Genomic DNA, 21,073 nt, shown 5'->3' with positions numbered 1-21,073 from the left:
TACAGGTACATGCCTGTCTTTACAGGGGTTTTCACTATAAAGATCACCAATGATTTAGACTAAGAATAGCAGAGAATAGACTTGTAAAGTTTGCAAATGTTACAAAGCTGAGAGGTTTTGCAAGTGTGTTGGGGGATAGGATTCAAAATCATCTGGACAAATGGGCTGCAGTAAACAGGATGACATTCAATCAGGACAGATGCAAAGTACTCCACTTGGGAAGGAACAAATCAGTTTCACACATACAAAATAAATGACTGCCTAGGAAGGAGTACTAAAGAAAGGAAGCTGGGGGTTATAGTGGATCAACTATATATGGGTGAACAGTAATATTGGAGCAAAAAAAAGCAAACATTGGATACAATAGGAGTGTTGTAAGAGACTAAGTAATTCTTCCATTTGACTCACTGCTGATTAGGTCTCAGTTGGACTATTGAGTCAAATTCTGGGCACCACATTTTGGGAAAGATGTCAACAAACTGAAGAAAGTCCAGAGAACAACAAAGAGCATTAAAGGTGTAGAAAAAGACCTCAGAGGGAAGATTTTAAAAATTGGACTGGTTTACTCTGGAGAAGACAGAGGGGATATAAGTTTTCAAGCACTTAAAGGTTGCTACAAAGATAGAAGGAGAGAACTTATTTGACTTAATCTCTAAGGACAAGAGAAGCGGCAATGGGCTTAAATTGCAGCAATGGCAGTTTAGTTTGAACATCAGAGAAAAACTTCTGTCAGGGTGATTAAGCAGTGTGATCCCATCAGAGATTTTTGAGTAGGTTACACAGACACCTCTCAGGGATGATCTAGATAGCCCTGAGTTTGGCCCTGAGTACAGGGGACCGGACTAGATGACCTAGCAAAGTCCTTTCCATCCTACCCTTCTATGATACTACAGTCTACAATAGAAGAGCCACGTTCCCAATCCCTCTATCTCCAGTCATTTTTCATGTAAGAAAATATCTGAGAAACAAATATTATTTAGAAGCATTGAAACAGAGCAGATGACTTGGAATCCCATAATTGTTTACTACTTTTTAGTACTACATAGCCACCACAACTCAGAGAAGTAAAGTTCTTTTTGTTTGCACATTGATAGACTTATTACAATTGCAGACCTTAATGCTGGTTCTGATAGGCAGTCTCATCGAAAGGATCACAGACAGCCTCACAGGGTATGAGGCCAGGGCCATCACCTTCTCAAAATCCCCAAAGGAGTTTGCAGTAGAGAATATCTTTTAGAAGTACGGAGCATATAAAACATGAAATTCAGTGAGTCTTACAAAGTCACATTAATTTTGACTTTTTTCTGTATCCATCTTACATTTTCTGTTTCAATCATCATGTCCCAGATGCAAAGCAAGATGACCAGGGTCTGAAATTAGCAGAGGAACTCTTATTGCAAGCTTTCTTTAAACCCGACAAGTTATCCTGGTGGAAGATTTTGTTCTGCAAACCTTAGCACAATGAAAGTGTGTATGGGCATGGAGGAGAAACACACTATATATCTCTGTTACTATGAAAAAAAATGGTCAACGACATCTTTGATATTTAATACTAAGTAGAAAACTAAATTACTTGAATAAAATAAATATAGTTAAGGTAAAAAGGAATTTTTAATTCAACCAGGGTTTTATCTGAAAGCTCATATTAACATTTACAGCAAGTGAAAGTATAAGTTGGATGTAACATCATTGACAGTTTTAGGTAACTGGACAAGAAAGCGTGTTTTTCTTTTTCTTTACATTTTTCCTTGAGAATGTAGCATGTTTCACATATAGTCTTTTAAAAGCACCCATTTTTATCTTGTTTTTCTTTAGCTTCCGCTTTCTGTCAGCTCTGGAAAATAAGAAGGTAGACAAAACACTTTAGTCTCATAGCACCTAGTACAGTGAATTGTAGATTGCAGTAAACCAATACATAAATACAAGGACTGTCCATGAGCAAAAACCTCCAAATATGATCCCTAAAAGGAACATTTTCTTTGAAGTTGCATTTGTGAGATTCTAAATAATCTCCACAAGAGATGGGTTTAATCCACTTTTTCATCCCATGTCGGTATTGGAGTTTTTTTATTTTGTGCCAATATATCTTTACTTGGCACTGTAATTTTAGAGTCAAACGCTTTTAAAAAGTTTTAAGAATACATCTGATTACCAGCTCAGATATAAAACACAGCAATTGTTGACATTACACATTCAGCACAGAACTGCACTTCTCACTTTACTGTTGAAGCAATTGTGCGAACATAAGCATCTATATACGAACATAAGAATGGCCATACTGGGTCAGACCAAAGGTCCATCCAGCCCAGCATCCCATCTGCCGACGGTGGCCAATGCCAGGTGCCCCAGAGAAGGAGAACAGAAGACAATGATCAAGTGATTTATCTCCTGCCATCCATCTCCTGCCCTTGTTCTGAAGGCTAGGGCACCATACTTTATCCCTGGCTAATAGCCATTTATGGACCTAACCTGCAAAAATTTATTAAGCTCTTTTTTAAACCCTAATAGAGTCCTGGCCTTCACAGCCTCCTCGGGCAAGGAGTTCCACAGGTTGACTGTGTGCTGTGTGAAGAAAAATTTCCTTTTATTAGTTTTGAACCTACTACCCATCAATTTCATTTGGTGTCCCCTAGTTCTTGTATTATGGGAAAAGGTAAATAATTTTTCTATATTCACTTTCTCCACACCATTCATGATTTTATATACCTCTATCATATCGCCCCTCAATCGCCTCTTTTCCAAACTGAAAAGTCCCAGTCTCTCTAGCCTCTCCCCATATGGGACCCGTTCCAAGCCCCTAATCATCTTAGTCGCCCTTTTCTGAACCTTTTCTAATGCCAATATATCTTTTTTGAAGTGAGGAGACCACATCTGCACGCAGTACTCAAGATGTGGGCGTACCATAGTTTTATATAGGGGAAGTATGATATCTTTTGTCTTATTATCTATCCCTTTTTTAATAATTCCTAACATCCTATTTGCCTTACTAACTGCCGCTGCACACTGCGTGGATGTCTTCAGAGAACTGTCCACTATAACTCCAAGATCCCTTTCCTGATCTGTCATAGTTAAATTTGACCCCATCATGTAGTACGTGTAATTTGGGTTATTTTTTCCAACATGCATTACCTTACACTTACCCACATTAAATTTCATTTGCCATTTTGCTGCCCAATCACTCAGTTTGCTGAGATCTTTTTGTAGTTCTTCACAATCCGTTTTGGTTTTGACTGTCCTGAACAACTTGGTGTCATCTGCAAACTTTGCCACCTCACTGCTTACCTCATTTTCTAGATCATTGATGAACAAGTTGAACACGATCGGTCCCAGGCCTGACCCCTGGGGAACACCACTAGTTACCCTCCTCCATTGTGAAAATTTACCATTTATTCCCACCCTTTGTTTTCTGTCTTTTAACCAATTCCCGATCCATGAAAGGATCTTTCCTCCTATCCCATGACCACCTAATTTACATAAAAGCCTTTGGTGTGGGACCGTGTCAAAGGCTTTCTGGAAATCTAGGTATATTATGTCCACTGGGTGCCCCTTGTCCGCATGTTTATTAACCCCTTCAAAGAATTCTAATAGATTAGTTAGACACGACTAATATAGAATACAGGATTTAAAACCTAAATAATTAACAAGTGGATTCTATTCTCACTCATCGGAATACGATGCAGCATGTTACCTAAAAACTGCACGATCTTGTAGTAACAAGTAAATTCATTTACAGGTGTTCAACTAGCAAAGGAAAACCACATTAGTCCAGTAACTAAATTCAGTGGAAACATGAGCTGTGTGTATATGGGCCCCTCCCTGTTGGATGGGTCATGCAAGAGAGGTGCACATTTAAAGATCTTGTGCCTCATTTGCATATCCCCACATGATCTGGCTTCTGGAAGAGCCATTTCTGCAAGCCAAAGAGCCGTGTGCATGAGGTTCCTTTGAAATGATGAAGCCCTGCTTTTGAAAGCACCCTTCTTATTTTGTTTCAAAGGAACCCATCCACACAGCTGCTATGGCTTCCAGAAATGTCTCTTCCAAAAGCCAGATCATGCAGGAATAGGCAAGTGAGGTATGAGATATTTAAATCTGCATGTTACTTGCATTTCCAATCCTGGTCATTTGCATGCCACTTTCAAAAGGGATGGGCTATGTAGACACAGCGATGGAGAAAAAATAAACTATGGTCTGAATGGACTATAGTATTCCAGTAAGATATATATGTCAGCTTTCACCATAACCTGCAAATTCATGTGCTACGTAGGGTTAAATTTATCCCACTGGGAAGTTAAAATCTCCCACCCCCATCCCATTTTCAGTTGTTACCTTTAAGCTGCCAGACTAAGAAAACTAACTGTGTGCCCCTTCAATGATGGGCATATTAAAGTGCCATTACTACCTTGGAGAGTGGTATGTGCCTGGAACATGTAGATCTTTTTCAAAACACTCCCACAAATGACAAAACATCTATTTAAAATGTCTCTCTTTGAAGATCCACATCTACACTCTGAACTGGAGGTGTGATGCCCATCTTGAATAGGATGACCATCCATCCCATTTTCAGCAGGACAACCCTGTATTTTGGGCGCCATTCTGGCATCCCAATTTACTTTGCAAAAGGGGCTAATTGCCCTGTATTTCACACGATTCACTGGCTTCCCCTGGGGGAGCTGGGAACCAGACCACGTGGTGGCTCAGCTGCTGCCCAGCTTCTCCCAGTGAGGGCTGGAGCTAAGCTGGGGCCATAGGCATTGGAGCGTGAGCTGTGTGGGGTGAACTGGGGCTTCAGTGGGGTTGGATCTGGGACCTGGATGGCTGGGGTTGGAGCAGGAGGCAGAGCTGTGGGGGGTTGAGTGGGGCCACTGGAGCCGGAGCCACGGGGGGTTGAGACGGGCTGCGGAGATTGCAGAAGGAGCCTAGGCTGGGGTAGGGGGGCTGAGGAGTTGGGCTGGGGGGCTGAAGCTGGAGCCATGGGGGGTTGGGCTGTGCTGTGCAGGTTAGAGCTGGGGCTGAGAGTGGTTGAACGGGGCTGCTGCAGCCGGGGCTGGAAGGGCTAGAGCCAGAGTGGGGACTGAACTGTGGCCACAGTGGGACTGGAGCCAGAGATGTCTGGCTTCCCCCAGCTGGGGCAGCTGGGAGCTGAACTGAGCGGTGGTGCGGGCTGCCACCCACAGCTTGGGGAAGTCAGGTGCGTTGCTGGCGGGGCAGCAGCCCTGTTCCCAGTGCCCCAGACAGGGTTGACCATCTATCCCATTTTGGCTGGGATGGGAGTCATTCCCCATGTCCCATATTTGGCCGGCAGAGACCTCCACTTACTCTGATCAAACTAGCACACTAATAGCATGCAGCTGAGGCACTATGAGCAGCTATCTGTCCCAAATACTTACCTAGCATCTCCAGTGGGCACATATTTTTAGTACGCTAGCTCAAAGTTAGTACAAATGTGTCTCCTTGATCTGGAAATTGCACCTTTGGCTTGACTTGAAAAGTTTGCTTAACTTATTCTCTGTCACAATTTGAGATTACTGTACAACTCTCCCTTCTTCTATCAAATCATGTTCATTAGTCACTTCCCACAACTGAGAGATGTTTCAAATAAACATGCAGTGTCAAACTTACTGGCAGGCTCTTGCAGTCAGAGAGAGATCAGGACATGTGCTGCGTTTGTGACCTGCTTCACCACAAATAAAGCAACCAGCTTGAGCACTTTCACAAGTGTGACCTTGAAGAACACAGCGATTGCAAGTATTGCAGTGAATCCAAGCTGAAAAAAAAGTAACAGAGAGTTAAGATTTTGAAAAGACTCGTGTATGTTTATAGAATTCAGCCGAGAAATCTATTAAGATTTAGTTATGATTCTACAACAAACAAGAATCAAACTATGTAAGTTCTTCTGTAAGTAACACAGAAAGAATTAACTGTGCCTTGATTCAAGTAGCAAAAAGTGTTTCTGTGCAGATGAAATCCACCCCCAAGCTGAATTTTGTGAAGGTTGAATTTTTCAGTTGAGCATTTCTACACGATCACTATGTCTTACAGTTCACTATTTTCATTTTTGTTTTTGTTTTGACTTCTTTGGATGGTGACATATAGCAAGTTTACTCGCATTACTTGGAAAAAAAATGTTCTGTACTTACATGGTTTTACACATTTTTTGCAAAGAAAGCAATGATTCCATCGCCTTCCATCCTACCAAAAAACATTGTAAATTTAATTAAAATTCATTTTAAACAAAAATAGTTTCAAATGCCACTAATGAAAATCTTCACTATATGTAATATCAGTTTTGAAGCGTATTGTTCTCCCCCATCTTCCTGAAATGCATCACTGAAATATTTCAAATATATGGCATGGGCATGTGCACTGGTGGCATAAACAGACACAGGTCGAGCCTTTCTAATCCATCATCCTTGGGACTGACCAGTACCAAATGAGAATTTTCTGGGAGGTCAATATTATCTAGCACCTTATCAACACTTTCACTGCTTACTGGGCTCTTGGAAGACATTTAGGGGTAAAGTACAACTAAATAACAGCACAGAACTCTGACAGCCAGGCCTGGTGGCTGTAAACAAACTTTACAGGATCACAGGAAACTTGGCCACACCCATGATAAGTGATCTTTTGGCTAGCTAAAATCATGCTCGATTACGTAGTTTGCCAGACGAGAGTGTTCCAGATTCGAGAGGTTCAACCTGTACCCTGAAAACATCTAATCTGAGCATTTTTGGTACCTCTTAGCAGAAATGTTGTACTGTGAGCGGTTCGCACCTGGGACCGGGTGGCCTGGTGGCTAGACCCTCTGGCCAGGGCCTGTTGGGTGGGTCTTCAGCCCCACCTGAGAGTCTATGGGTTAAGTTTGGGGCATGGCCCTGAGAAACTAGTTCCCCCTTTGGTGGGAGAGGGGTTCCTGGGGGTGGGGGGGAGCCTCCCCACTACCCTCAGTGCCTGGGGGAGGGTCCTGGGCTGCACCCTCCCGCAGCTGACTGGGTGGCAGCTCTGGCTTGGAGCCTGCTGCCTCAGAGCCAGTTCCTGCCTCTTGGCTGGTCAGTGCCAAAATGGGTTGGCTTCCTTCCTTTTATACCCTCCAGGTCTGACACTGGCCGCAGGTGAAACAGGGTGGGGCTGATTGGGCCAACAGGCCTTCTTTAACACTTGCCTTTCCTGGCCTCCCTCTCATACTCTTACATGCACCTTGAAGGACAGCAAATTTTTTCCACCTTTCTGAAGAGAGGGAAAATGGTACATGATAGAATGCTGTTGATGAATGGTGTTGTAAAGGTAAAGGGCAGATGTGTAAATTTCTGGTGTCCTTTCTCGAACCCCAATCTAGGAGGAAATGGAGTCAGAATTCTACAGGGTCTGATCCATAGCCCAAATCAATCAATAGACTCCCATATTGAGTTTCCTGCCACGAAAAATATATTGTCAATACCAGAAGAGGTTTGGAACAAGGAACACATCGCTTTATAATTGCTAAAATTCCATTAGAGAAAGAGGAACTTACTTTTGATGTACATGAATTGCAGATCTCACAGTGCTGGTTCCCTGAACTAACATATCGCTGACACACACAGCAAAATCTGAAAAAAGCAGTTACAAAAATATTAGCCTACTGTTTGCTCAAAGAATCTTACCAATGGATTTTAAGGTCAGCTAAGTTGTCTCATGGATGCAAATTGAATTTGCTAATTTTAAAATCTCACTATCGAGCTGTGGAATAAGCAATCACATTTCAAAAAAAAAAAATGGATGCAGTCACTTAAGCATATTCTTTTGTACCTCACCTGTAACCCTCTTCCACAGGAAGTACTATCATATTTGGGGAAATGTTAGTGAAAATACGAACAGGAGACTGTTTACGGCCTGTCTTTCCGTGTTTATAAAGAGTATGATTATCGTAGTCTACCTAGATAATAAAGACAGAAGAAGAACAAATTAAAAATATCTAAACTTCTTACCAAGTCCCATGCTAAAAAAAGTGGTGACAATTGCACTTAGCATGTTTCGTTCCTTTCTACACAATTCAAAAATTTCACGTTTCTATGTATTAGACAGTGGGGCAACTGTGGAGGAGAAGTTCCTAACACTAATCTGGTGCATCTTCCTTTTCTATTTCCCATTTGTACTGCAGACCTAAGATTACAGGGAGAGGGGTGTCTCCTTTATTAAAATAAGACACTACTCAAATGCAAAACTGCATCCAGGTTGTTCAGCCTAGCTGTATGAAAGTTCATAGGTTAAAAAGCATTTCTCACCCCCCCATATAATAATTGTAATTAAAACTTTATTTCTGAGTCTAGTGCTGGAAGCTGGAAGATTGCTGCAAAAACTGTCACCTTGGACACTACCAAAATTGCAAAGCCTAAAATGTAAGCCCGTTTCTAAACTGCTTTAATTAGCAACTGCTATGTGTGTGTCTTTACAAAGCCTAAAACATAAGCCAGTTTCCAAATTAATTAGTAACCTCTGTGTGTGTGTGTGTGTGTAGATAGGAATGAACAATGTTTAAAAATACATTAATACAGAAAAATACAGACTGTCGAACGGAAGTTAAGACAGGCTGGAAACTAGTTTACCACTGCTGGTCTAGGGCTCTCTGCAGTCAGTGTCACAATTTTACAACAGACTGCAATCAGGAATCAAAGTCCCACAAGAGAGAAAGCTCAGAATGACTTTTTTCATCTTAAAGTGTGCTGCATGGCTCATTTAAATAAGTACTTCCCCAAACTGCTACACCATAACTCAGGGCAGAAACAATCAAACACCATCCCTTTGTTACCAAGAAACTGTCTTAATTCAGTAAGCAAAAAGAATTAGCTATATATTTATGCATCAACAGCATGTACTCAGATGACGTAGCGATGAGTACCATAGAAACGTGTTAGGACAACTAAGTCACTTTACACAATAATATAAAATATATGCATAGTTCACCAGTTTTGGTACAGAATGTAAGAAGATTTGTTTCACAAAGAAAGACATTTTCATATACTTTTAACAGACATCCATAACTCAACTGATCTCATAGATACAAATCTTTGATACAGTACAACACACACAATTTTACAAATTACATGTATCCATTCATGGAGCCAAAACTACGTCATTGCTTTACAAGCATTTGCACACAAATCGTTTCCAATGGTACAGAGATCTCATTTCTAGTTCTGATCGGTTGTGAGAAATTGATCCTTTTTTGTTGGTCCAGGATTTATGGTTACAAAACTTCACTGGCTGAACAGGTAAGAGAAACTCCATGACAGCGGAAAGTAAACATTCTATTTCGGGTTAATTTATTTAGCACAGCTGTTGGAGTGACAAAGAGCTTGTCTACAAAAGGACAATCTGGGCAAGTCTATATTTAAAATGCTGCACTGGTTCAGATGCACCATTGTAGTGCTTTTATGAAGACACTCCAAGCCAACACGGGAGAGATCTCTTCTATGCAGTTAATCTACATCCCTGAGGAACAGTAGCTATGTTGGCAGAAGCAGCTCTCCACTGACACAGTACTATCCACAAGGGCAGGGGCAGCTTAGGTTGGGTGAAGATTTTTCACACCCCTGAACAATACAGTTATACAGATCTGTAGATACAAGTCTAGAGCATACACAGATAATAGAAAAATTAATCCAACTTAACTAAATTGCGAATTTAAAATGGAGCAACTAAACGGCATTAAATTCCTGTGCAGATACACTCATTCAGAATTAAAGTACCCATATTCCACCTTTGGAAATCAGTCTAAATCAAATGGGAATGTGCACAATGAGGTTTAAATCAGTTTCACTAACCCACTTTCAATTCAGACCTTAGGACTGGTTTATGCTGAAAACTTCTCTCTCTCTCACAGGTCTGAAAATCCCACCTTGAGACACATACTGATGCGCACCTAAACCATGGCGTTGGCAGTGCTAAGCTGACTGAAGAATTGTTCTGCTGATCTAGCTACCATATCTTGGGGGACTGATTACAGCAACAGAAGAACTACTCCTGTCATTCTAATGAGTATCTGCACTGACATACTGCAGCTGTGCTGTTGTAGCATTTTAAGTACATAGATACCCTTAGTTAATTCAGATTAATTTTCCTGAATGTTCCCATGTGGGCAAGCCCAAAGCTTTGTTATAGTAAAAGCATTTAAAGTGAGAAGGATCAGTGGACAGAGAGGCAGCTGAAGTGGACAAAGGAGCTTGATTAAGGCTGAGACATCACCAAAAAATATTCTGATTATCACCAGTCCAGCTCATTTTAATTTCTTACATGTGTAGTATAAATTGAGAGCATAAATTAGATTTGGTCATACCTGGTAATCTATCATACTGAAGTCTGGGAAAAATTCAAGAATGCGAGACTCAAAGAAGTATGGAAATATCCAAAACATTGGTAACTCTTTGCTACTGTGATCTATAATAAAATAAAAAGATCCAGATACGTTTTTCTCAATCAAGGAAAGAAGAATGAATATTTATGCACTCAAAGTAGATATTATGTGTGTAGCAAATAGCTCATATGGAACCAATTCTATTAAGAGGGCAGAATGTTAACTAGACTCTATGGTTATATTCAGCTCCTACCAGAAAATTCCCCAAGGTAGTTAGCTTCCACATAGACAACCACCAAGGACAGGTGAAAGCAACATCAGTTTACTATCTTATCCACAAAACAAATATAGGAGAAATTTTTTAAAAAGAAAATTAAACTTTGTATAAAGGAATTAATTTGTTTCAATGTCAGAATGCTTTTAGTCATATTTCTGAAAGAGCATCTCAGCCATTAGTCAAAACACACATTTAATTTAGCATATTGGTCTTACGTCTTTAGAAACTAGAATATAAATGCGTGTGCATCCACTGAAGAGTTACACTCATTTTAAGACAGTAGCTTATTATTACAAATAATGAAGTTATCAACTCCATCATCTTCTTTGCTTACAATACATACCTTCCTCTTGTGCTTCTCTCCAAGTTGCACTTAGCTTTTTGAAGCTAGAAGCCAAGGGCTCTACCAAACCTCCAAATGGGGGATCAGTTACCAATATAACTCCTTCACCTTTCTCTTGATGCAAGAATTTTCTACAGATTTCATGTGCAGCCTACAAGAGATAGAGGTTACTCACAGAAAAAGAGCCCAACAAGTTTAATGACAGCACCGGGCATTTAAAAACATTTGCAATAGTTTGTAGTTTCACTTTAGAAACCTGAAAATGTACATTACCTTTTAATTTTTTTTTTTAGTGAATTTAGTGTTTATGAAAACTGTTAGATTGAGAGCACTGAAAGTGAGTCATTTGTTTTCTATAGGCCAAATATATTAAGGACAGCAATGGTTCAGTCTTTGGAAACACTGTCCTTCTTATTGGGTAATAACCTGCCCTGGAAGAAATGAAGCCTGCTAGGACAGAGTAGCTTAATCTCAATGCTCATTTAATATTTGCTGTTTTCCTTTGGCTGGCAATTAGTGCAAATTATGAAGGCAGATGGAGTATAGCCATCCTCGTAGGAATTAGGGTACACCACCAGTTCATTCCACCTCATTACCAAATCTATTATACTTTCAGAAACTGATATTCCATTTTGGAGCTGGATTTATACTGATAGCCTTCTACAACCATTCTAAACAATCATGTACTGTTCCTTTTCTTTTGATCCACGTTCAGCTCTGTCAGGAGTTGTTGGCGGGATGGGGAGGGGGGAGAATTCTTATAATGTCTATTTTTAATAGAGTTTCAATAGTTTCAAATGATTTATCATACTATTATGCATACATTTCTATAGTGCCAATCATTGTCAAAACTTCCCACAATTTAAAAAAATTAAACTACAGTGGGATATAACAATCTCTAAAAAAGAGACAATACTACTTGAATAGAATGAAAGGATTGGCTTCGAATCAATACAGCAAAGAAAGTTATTTAGAGGTCTGAAACATAAATAAACTAGCTTCATACCTGAAAAAAATGAAAAAGGTGAAAAAAAACTAAAGGGCACTGCTGTAATTATTATAAGCTGGTAGCTATTGTAAAAATGTCTCCAAAAGATTCAAACATCTGTGTAAAACTACTGTGTTTCTGAGAACACCTTCATCCATTTCAAATGTGTAAACTTACTATAGTATGGTTCTGCTCTGGAAAGTGACTATAAATTTGGCATTGTGGGTTTGTATGTTTCTTTTCAATGATTTCCAGAACTAAAGGGCTCCATACACCAGTAAAAAGTTTTTCTTTAATAACTGTAAATACTACATATTCGTCTTCACTTCAGACAATCAAGCTGAGATATTTCAATCTTGCACACTCATAAATCCTGCCCTCAGTGATCCAGTATAACCCTGCTGTCTTCAGCTGGACTTTAATAAATAATTAAAGTAACAATTCAAAAGGAGGAAGCTTGTTCTCTCTATTCACAGTATTGGAGCTGCAAAATTAACAGGAGTAGAAAAGCAGGAGTCAGTAGAGAGGACTCTAAAGACACAAAGGCTTCAGTTAACACTAGCAGGTTTTGCCGACAAAAGCCTGTTTTTGTCAACAAAACTGGTTGACCATCCACAAACAAAACGTGTTTTGTTTACCATTTGTCAACAAAACTCAGTGCTTTTGCTGGCAGCATTCTGCTTTTCAGTCATGAAGCATAACGCTGCTGTCAACAGATTCTGTTGACAAAAAAGCTGTGCAGATGCTCTGTGGGGGGCCCCTTCTCTTGACAGACAGGGCACCCGAACAGTTGGCAGCCCTGTCTGCTGTGCTTCTGAGTGCTTGTTTCGTTGAGACAGCAGCCCAGCAATCTGGCCGTTCTGTTGACAGAGCTGAGCACTCTCCCAATTGGCTTTTATGCATGGCCACAGTCTGTCAACAGACTTTTTGTCTGGAAATCTCTTCCAATAGTGACTTCTGTCAACAGATCGCAGTAGTATAACTGTAGCCAAAGGGAAAATAACCAGCTGAGAAGGTTGGGCCCACTTTTATGGAGTAACTTCTCGAAGCTGAGCCTCACTTCAGGTTAGTATAAACAGAAAGATAAGATACAGCATCACTTTGAGTTTTGAGTATACCAGCTAACAGAGTGCCAACTGTGAACTACCTGGGGATTAAGGAGGATCTTTTCCTGTGGGTGGATTACTCTCCACCACAGGATTTCTTGCACTTGCCTCTGAAACATCTGGCTTTGACCATTGGCAAGATAAGATGCTGGACTGAGGGACCATGTTCTAATCTAACATATTCCCAACTCTGTTGCATTCCTTTATATTGTCCATTTGAGATGCCCTAGTTCTAGGTCAGAAAGTAGCCTGTACTGACAAAACTAATTCTCTTTCTTTTTATTTATTCATTTTGTATTTAAAAGTAACTAAAAATATTTTAGCAGTACTATAAGTTGAACCTCTCTGATCAGGAACTCTGTCATCCAGCAATATTCATAATCCAGCATGATTTTAGTTAACCGGACTTAACATGGGTGTGCCCAAGTTTCCCACGGTCTCATAAAGTTTGTTTACAGCCACCAGTCCTGGCTCTCACTGTTTTGTGATGTTATTTACCATTAACTGTCTTCTAACAACCCAGTAACAGCAGAAGTGTTAGCTAATGTGCTAGACAATATTGACCTCCCATGGTCTAGGAAATCCTCTACTCCGGCACTGGTCAGGTCCCAAGGGTGCCGCATTAGAAAGGTTCAACCTGCAGTTCAAATATTGTTATACTTGGATATAATGGTATAAGTTACTGAAGCAATAAACATTGCTATTCTTTGATCTAACGTAGAGTTTGCTGGTAATTACATTATGGTAACTATTTTTGACCATATTGGTAATTTGAAAAAAAGTTCTGCATGAACAATGTACACGGCTTTGAGAAAATGTTCAGAGAATTTAACTAGCCCTTACCTCTCCACCAAAGAAATAATGGTTAAACATATTATAATGGCAGAAGTCTTCTTCTGTATAAAACTGTGAATACCTGTAAAGTAAGTTTTGAATGTAATAGAATACATATAAGTAAATCTCTGTATTTTAGTAACAAGATTTAGAGTGAAAATGTGTGAGCACAGGGCCATAACTGCTTAATTACTAGTTATCTTGGCAGGCTGACTGCAGAGGATGAGTACTTATATTGACCAGTCACTGAGTTTAAAAATAAACAAACATACTTCATGGATCCTGGTCAGAAGTTAAAGAACACAATTAAAATTGAAGTAAACAATTTTTTTTCCCGTGTGGTTTATGTTCCCCATGCAGACATATAGCAAAACCTACCTGAAATCAATATCTAGCAGAAGGCTTTGAACAGTGGTCTCCTGTTCTTGTGATGCTTTTAATCGGATCAACTCATGAAGCCTGAAGTAATTAAAGCCAAACATTTTAACATGATACTATGAATGTTTCAGAAAATAGTCAATTAGACAAAGAATGACCAAGTTGTTTTCTATATAATATTTTTTTAGATTAAATAACAATGTGGGAGAATTCATGTGATCACTTATTTTTAAAGTTTGAAAGAAGTGTCATTAACTGAAACACAATATCAGTGATTATAAAGCAGTGGAGACTGTTGAGCCATCAGAGTTCTTAATTCTAGCATTTTTTTTTATAAAAATAAAAAGGGCTTTTTTGTATGAAGGGGAAACCCAGTGCATGTCAGTGCCACTATTAGAGAAGACAGTAAAACTGTACTTTCTAGTGAAAGATGATTGCTGGTTCTTCACATAATATTTACAAGATCTTCTCTACATGCATCTTCATAACATCAAAAGGACTTCGTTAATTGCTTTGGCAATACCAACTACCCAAAACCAGAGCTCATGAGGAACCTTAATGCCACACTGAATCATGTAAGAAAAAGGACTAAGCAAACTAGTCACAAATATTTATTTCAAGATCTACTGATGCTCAGTAACATACCTTGGTGTGCCAACACAGAGCACTCTTCTGAATCCTAGTGCAATAATAAGGTCCAACAGAAAATGACAGCTTCTATCTGAAAATAAATACTGTGCATTTGTCTTCTTGTTCTCCAGTGGACACAAAAGTTGACTGGGTCTTTGTAAATGGGCAATGGAGAGATCACTAAGTACTTGATGGCTAGAGTGTTTTCCCCATTCCACTGGTAATAGCAACTGCTGGCATTCTTGACAAAATTTTCTTTTTGATATTGGCAACAGAACAAACTGCTTATACCTTCAAATACAAAATGAAACAAGGAACCAATTTTACATAAACAAACCACAGAATTCCAGGAATTTTATAAAAGTTTAAACATCATGTTAGCATGATTGCAGAGGTTCTGCATGTCAATCAATTAACAGTTAAGAAAAAATGTTCAGTAGCAGGCTTGGGAAAAGCCTCATTGACAAGAGAAGAATGTAGCATGGTGGTTAAGTGTGTTGTGAATCTCACCAGAGACTTGTCTACATAGAGACGAGGCTATTTCTGCTACAGGCTGAAGCTCTCTAATCTGGCACACTCTGATATGGCAACATCCATGGTCCGGCATGATTTTAGTTAATGGATGTCCACCTATGGGTGTAGCCAAGTTTCTCATGGTCCCATGTTTACTGCTACCAGTCCTGGCTCTCAGTGTTCTGTTCTGTTATTTAGCTGTAATTTATCCCTAAATGTCTCCTAAGAGCCCAGTAAGTAGTGGAATTGTTGGTAATACTGATGGACAATATTGACCTCCCATACTCCAGCAAATTCTCTGGTTCAGCACTGCTCAGGTCACAAGAGTCCTGTACCAGAGGGTCAACCTGAACCAGCTAAAGAGCTTCTTAAGCAGTAAAAGCCTCTGCTTTTGTTGCTAAATGATCAAATTATCTTAGCAATTGAAGACACTGACACACTTTCAACTTCCAGCAGCAACAGTATGTTTGAAGAGACACAGAAAGGCCAGCACTACCCTTGAACTGGGGTAAAAAATTCTTCCAAAAACTCTGGAGTAGCATAATAGCAAGACATACATAATATATTTGGTAGCGTACATTTCCTCTGAGCTGTGTTATCCAGATCACTTAATTGAGCAATTGGCTTTCATTCTTATGTTACTTTCTAACATCTACTACTGCTTACATTCTTTTTATTACCTTAGTGCCCATAACTAGCTAGACTCTGCCCAGTCACACAAAGACACAATCCATGCCCTGAAGAGATCACAATTTAAGGAAACATTTCATTTAAATTTGTCTTCATAGTTGATTAGGTCTTATTTTTCCAAGTCTTGTCTGCAATTTTTCAAGTTTTTAATTAGCTTAAGGAAAGGATGATCAGTACGTCTGAAGTACCTAAACTAACTACATGCTTATATTTAGTCATGAAAGTGCACATAGTAGCAATACCTTTCCACGTTCTCTCTGTGTGACAAACAGGGTTGAAAATGTCTATTGATTTCTTCTCGTGCTGCAAGTCTAGCTTCTGACACCTGTAGATATAAAAAAAAAAAGTAAAGAAAGATGTGGACCTGACTGTGCTATATGGAAAGTTCACACATCTCTGTTGAAAAACATATAGGTTCTCAGAAGTCTCCATTTCAGCACCTGACTAGCCCTGCAAAAGATCCTACTACTCAGAAGAATTTCCACAACTGGAGGGGAGATCACAGCAGCATTCCACATACAGGGAAGATGATTCCCTGAAAGAATTCAAACATTCTGTGAAGAGATAAACTTCCATTCTTTTCATCATTCTACAGTAAGTAAAAGCAGGAGAGGAAAACCAAAAAATGTTCACTGCTGAAAGATACTGCAGTCTAAAGGAGATCCTAATTCCAATAAGTATCCACTAGCCTAGTTCAGTCAGAGGACAGCATGAATTTTGCCACTGTCTTCAACAGATGGTAGATCAATCCCATCCAGTTGCCCTGAACGTATAACTAATCCTCCCAAGTATTTAAAATCTTTATTTCATTCTTATGAGAAATTCACACTTCCAGACAGATTTTATTTAAGCTTTTTAATGCAGCCACAAAACATCTACAAAGACACCACAAAACTAGTTTATTTAAAGGATGCAATGAAAGGCAGTGCAGTTTAATGGACTGGAAACCAAAGAAGAATGACAAACGAAAAGTCAAGACCCTGGTATTCGGCACAGTGGATGGTCTGAATAGGAGAGGCAGACCCCACAGAAAATAGGTAGATGACATAGTAGATTGGTGAAGAGCTAGTCTACAGAAACTAATCCACTCTGGACTGGACAGGGAAAGATGGAAGGAAGTAGTGAGGGTGGCATTGGACATCAACAGGTGCTGAGCCCCTGGTTGTTGATGATGATGAAACCAAAGAACCTGGAAGGGTGGCTTTGTAAAAGTATGCATAATGCCTTAATGGACATATGTCTATCCCCTGGCAATACCACCACACTCCACACAACCCACTGAATACGCATCACACAGTTTTCAAGTTAGACAACTTTTCATCCGTTCCAATCATCTGGCTTTGAACAGCAAACTTAGGCATCAGAATCTGATTATTAAACTTCCACATAATACTGTCTCCCCCACCACCAAGCCAAGAGGCAGGATGTTGTGGCAAGATAACTCCTCTGAACTTCACCAATACTCATCAGTCCTGAGTTAACATTCTTTTAAAATTGTTTGAGGAAATGCAGCAAAGGATACAAAGAATTGTGTTGTTTTGTAATCTTTACACAGCATGATATCTAACCTCACCTGTACTTCCTTTGAAAGCAAATCCTATTTAAAACTGAATCCCCAGAGCTGCAGAAGTATGTCACTATTTACCCATTCTATCTGAGTTTCCACTTTAGCAATAGCAAATACATGTTGTACCTCCCAAAACCAGGGTTCTCTAATCTAGTCGGACCATCGATGTTCCTGAACCAAACAGCTCTGGGATTGGGAGCATAATTGCAAGAGGGCCAATGGCTGAGAGCCCTGCAGGGCCAGCATCCGGGTTACAGTGGGGCCAGCATCAACAGGGCCAGTGTTTGTAGCAGCCGGTATCTATGGCAGGGTTGGCAACCCAGGTGGACTGACAGTAGGGCCCAGTGGGGCTGGAGGTATGGAAAGCAAAAGCAGGGAGGCAGCCAGCGTGGAAGTAGAACTGGCAGTAGGTGACCTCCCCTGGTGTAGCAAATTCCCTCATGCAGGACTGGTCAGATCTCAAGCATGCTGGATCAGGGAGGTCTAACTGTATCAATGCTTCTCAGATAGAAAAAATCTTCAGTTAAACTATATATGTAGAAAAGCAATACATGAAAAGTTATTCTTCCCCTTGACTCTGTACTGATTAGGCCACAACTGGAGTACTGTGTTCAGTTCTGGGCATCACATTTCAGGACTGACGTGGACAAATTCGAGATGGTCCAGAGAAGAGCAACAAAAATGACAAAAGACCTAGAAAACATGACCTATGAGAAAAGATTGAAAAAAGAGGATGTTTAGTCTGGATAAGAGACTGAGAAGGGGCGTGATCACAGTTTTCAAGTACATAAAAGGTTTGTCACTAGGAGGAGGGAGAAAAATTATTCTCCTTAACCTCTGAGGATAGGCTAAGAAGCAATGGGTTTAAACTACAACAGTGGAGATTTAGGCTGGATATTAGAAAGAGCTTGTTTCCTGTCAGGGTGGTTATCCTCTTGAATAAATTGCTGAGGGAGGTTGTGGAATTGCCATCCCTGGAAATTTTTAAGAACAGGTTAGACAAACACTTGTCTGGGGTGGGCTAGATGGTGCTGGCTCCTGCCAAGAGCATGGGGGAATGGATTTCATGATCTCTCAGGGTTTCTTACACTTCTATGACTGTATGAAAAGAAAAAAAAAGCCATATCTTAAAAAATGTATTCTTACCTTCTCATTTTCCCACTGAAAAAAATTACAGTCTCTTCGATCTCTACAAGCTGAACAAGCATAAAATCTTCTTCCCTCTTCTTTTCCTTGACTAATCTTTACAAACAGAAGAGTAGGACCTAAAAGAGAAATGGTCTGAAATCAGAATATTCAAAGAAAAAAATTTGCTATTTGCTACAACATTGGTTATATGGGATTACAGAATTAGATATGAGATATATTTATGGCAGAAATACCACTTTCATTATAAGGCACTTTTTCAGTGACTCTAAACTAACTGGAATTTTTTGTGCTGAAGTTTCTCATGCTTCTTCTCTGTCCAGAAATGCATGCTGGATAATCAGGCATGATAATAAATGCACCTGAATTAATTGCAATGACTAGCCATTAAAGCAAAGCATATAAAGAGTCCATTTAAAATGAATCTTAATGCATTTACTTGATTATGAATATTCTAATATTTAAAAAGACACCGTTTATGTACTTTCAGTAACCTGAAAAAGACATAGAAATCCTCTCTTCCCATGTATCTTCACTTTCTTTTCTGTTTTAATGCAACCAATGCAAAACTATATAAATGAGTCTAATATTGGCATTGTGAGCGGGGTGCAGATTTTAAAATAACTTGGTGAAAAAAATCCTATCTGTATGCATAAGTCATGGGGCATGAAAAAGGTCAGTTTAAAGAGTAACTTGTTTAAAAATTTTCAACATAAAAAGGTGGATGTCACAGTGCAAAAGCAACCAAGAGCTAAGTATTTTTCACATGGCAGGATTCTTCTGGACCTTTTGTATGACAGGACAATAACATAAAATACTATAGCAATTTTGAAGCATACTAAAGTACAAAACTGTTAATCTACAGCATAGAAAAAGACTCAATTTAAACATACAAAGTTTGCAGCAAATCAGATTTTAGTTATCAAATACCAGCAGACGGCCTACAACTGCTAACCACAAGCGCAGAGAAAGTAGTAGAAAACAGAAAACACTGCACATTAGGAGGGTCGAAAGTCAAAGATCCTCTGCGGAAAGGGGACGCAGAAGAGTCTCGTCCTCACTCCTTCTGCTACCTGCAGCTCCGTCCTCCCTCCCTGCTCCGCTCCACCAACACCCTAGTCTCTCCATCCCCGTCAATCCCGGCTCCTATTTCCTCCCATCCAACCAACCACACTTCTCCCCGCCGCCAGCGCGCCTTTCCTCCCCATCATTCCTCCAAACTCCCGCCGCCAGCGCGCCTTTCCTCCCGCCCATAGCCCCCCTCGGCCCTCCAATCACCCCCCTTCCCCAGCTCCGCCGAGATCGCTCCCCAGCCCCCCGTATACCCTTCTGTTCTGTTCTGCTCTGCTCTACTCTCCTTCCCTGGGCGTTACCAGGCAGTACCCCCGCCTCACCATGCGGGCAGCAGGGAGAGCGGGGGCCGGGCTCCTGCCCCAGCAGCACCGCTACTCCGGAGCCTCGCAGTCCCCTCTGAGACTCCGCTGCCGCCACCTCCATGTGATCCTCCCAGTCGCGGCTCCCGCTTCCGGCTTCCCCACCACCGTCCCGGCAGCCTAAGCGCACACAGCTACTAGTGATCCCTGAAGGCGAGAGACCCCATACAAACTACAGGCGGAGCGCGGCGGCGGCAGCGCCACCCATTGGCCGGAGGAACGCCCGCCCCGAGTGTGTGAGACCGGGATTTGCAGCTCTGCTTGAAGAACGATGGAGAGTTTTGCTCACTCCAGTCCCCTCCCTCTATCTCTCTCGGCCCCACACGCACACAGGGCAGCACCTTCCCCGCCCAGTCCGCATTTTGAAACCTCAGTCTTGCAAGTCTTCCGAAACCTAGGCCCTGCTGAACCATGCAGCCAACAGAGCATTAGATTAGGTCAGTGGCCAGCATTGTGTGACCAGGAAGGGATAAGCTGTTTCCAACCAGGTAGTATCCAGGAGTTATGGGAAGAGATGGGTTCAGTCAACCCCACCCCTCCTCCATGGCTGGAAGTGCCAAAAAGCTGCTGCTGGCCATATTAGAGTGTGAACTCTGGCAGAAATCTGGGGTAGAGAAGGGCACATGACCCTGCATGCACCTACCCTAGCACAGTGCCTTGGGTGCAGTGCCAGGTAGGAGGGAAGGCTAATATGTCACAGATGTCCAGCCAAGCATGGAGAGTGGTGGCCAAGAATGATTAGGCTGCACATACACAACCCAGTGTGAGAAAGACATATGAATGTGTGTATGTCACTCCTCCCCCTCTAAACACTAAAGTGTTAAATGTAAGGTAAGTA

The 21,073-nt window shown here is 40.7% G+C and overlaps 1 protein-coding gene across 3 annotated transcripts; it reads right to left on the bottom strand.

Annotated features, from left to right (window-relative positions):
- Nucleotides 1-1,010: 1,010 nt before the first annotated feature.
- Nucleotides 1,011-20,493, bottom strand: ZCCHC4 (zinc finger CCHC-type containing 4). Of its 3 annotated transcripts, XM_074992566.1 has the most exons (13): nucleotides 20,197-20,466; nucleotides 18,803-18,921; nucleotides 16,332-16,414; nucleotides 14,902-15,177; nucleotides 14,257-14,337; nucleotides 13,888-13,960; nucleotides 10,951-11,101; nucleotides 10,313-10,413; nucleotides 7,791-7,912; nucleotides 7,511-7,586; nucleotides 6,141-6,192; nucleotides 5,623-5,767; nucleotides 1,011-1,834 (listed from the first exon to the last, which is right to left on the bottom strand). In XM_074992566.1, the coding sequence occupies exons 1-13, from the start codon at nucleotides 20,297-20,299 to the stop codon at nucleotides 1,699-1,701; spliced, it is 1,518 nt and encodes a 505-aa protein (XP_074848667.1). In that variant the 5' UTR covers nucleotides 20,300-20,466; the 3' UTR covers nucleotides 1,011-1,698. The 3 variants fall into 3 exon arrangements, 2 of the variants coding, with proteins under 2 accessions (XP_074848667.1, XP_074848668.1); XM_074992567.1 differs by lacking the exon at nucleotides 6,141-6,192 and having other exon boundaries at nucleotides 1,695-1,834; nucleotides 20,197-20,483; XR_012645343.1 differs by lacking the exons at nucleotides 1,011-1,834; nucleotides 5,623-5,767 and having other exon boundaries at nucleotides 7,791-7,908; nucleotides 20,197-20,493.
- Between the last annotated feature and the right edge of the window lie 580 nt (nucleotides 20,494-21,073).

This window comes from Carettochelys insculpta, chromosome 4 (assembly GCF_033958435.1).
Source record: "Carettochelys insculpta isolate YL-2023 chromosome 4, ASM3395843v1, whole genome shotgun sequence".
NCBI lineage: Eukaryota > Metazoa > Chordata > Testudines > Carettochelyidae > Carettochelys > Carettochelys insculpta.
The sequence above is the reverse complement of the archived record's forward strand: the minus strand, read 5'-3'. Positions and strand labels throughout refer to the sequence as shown.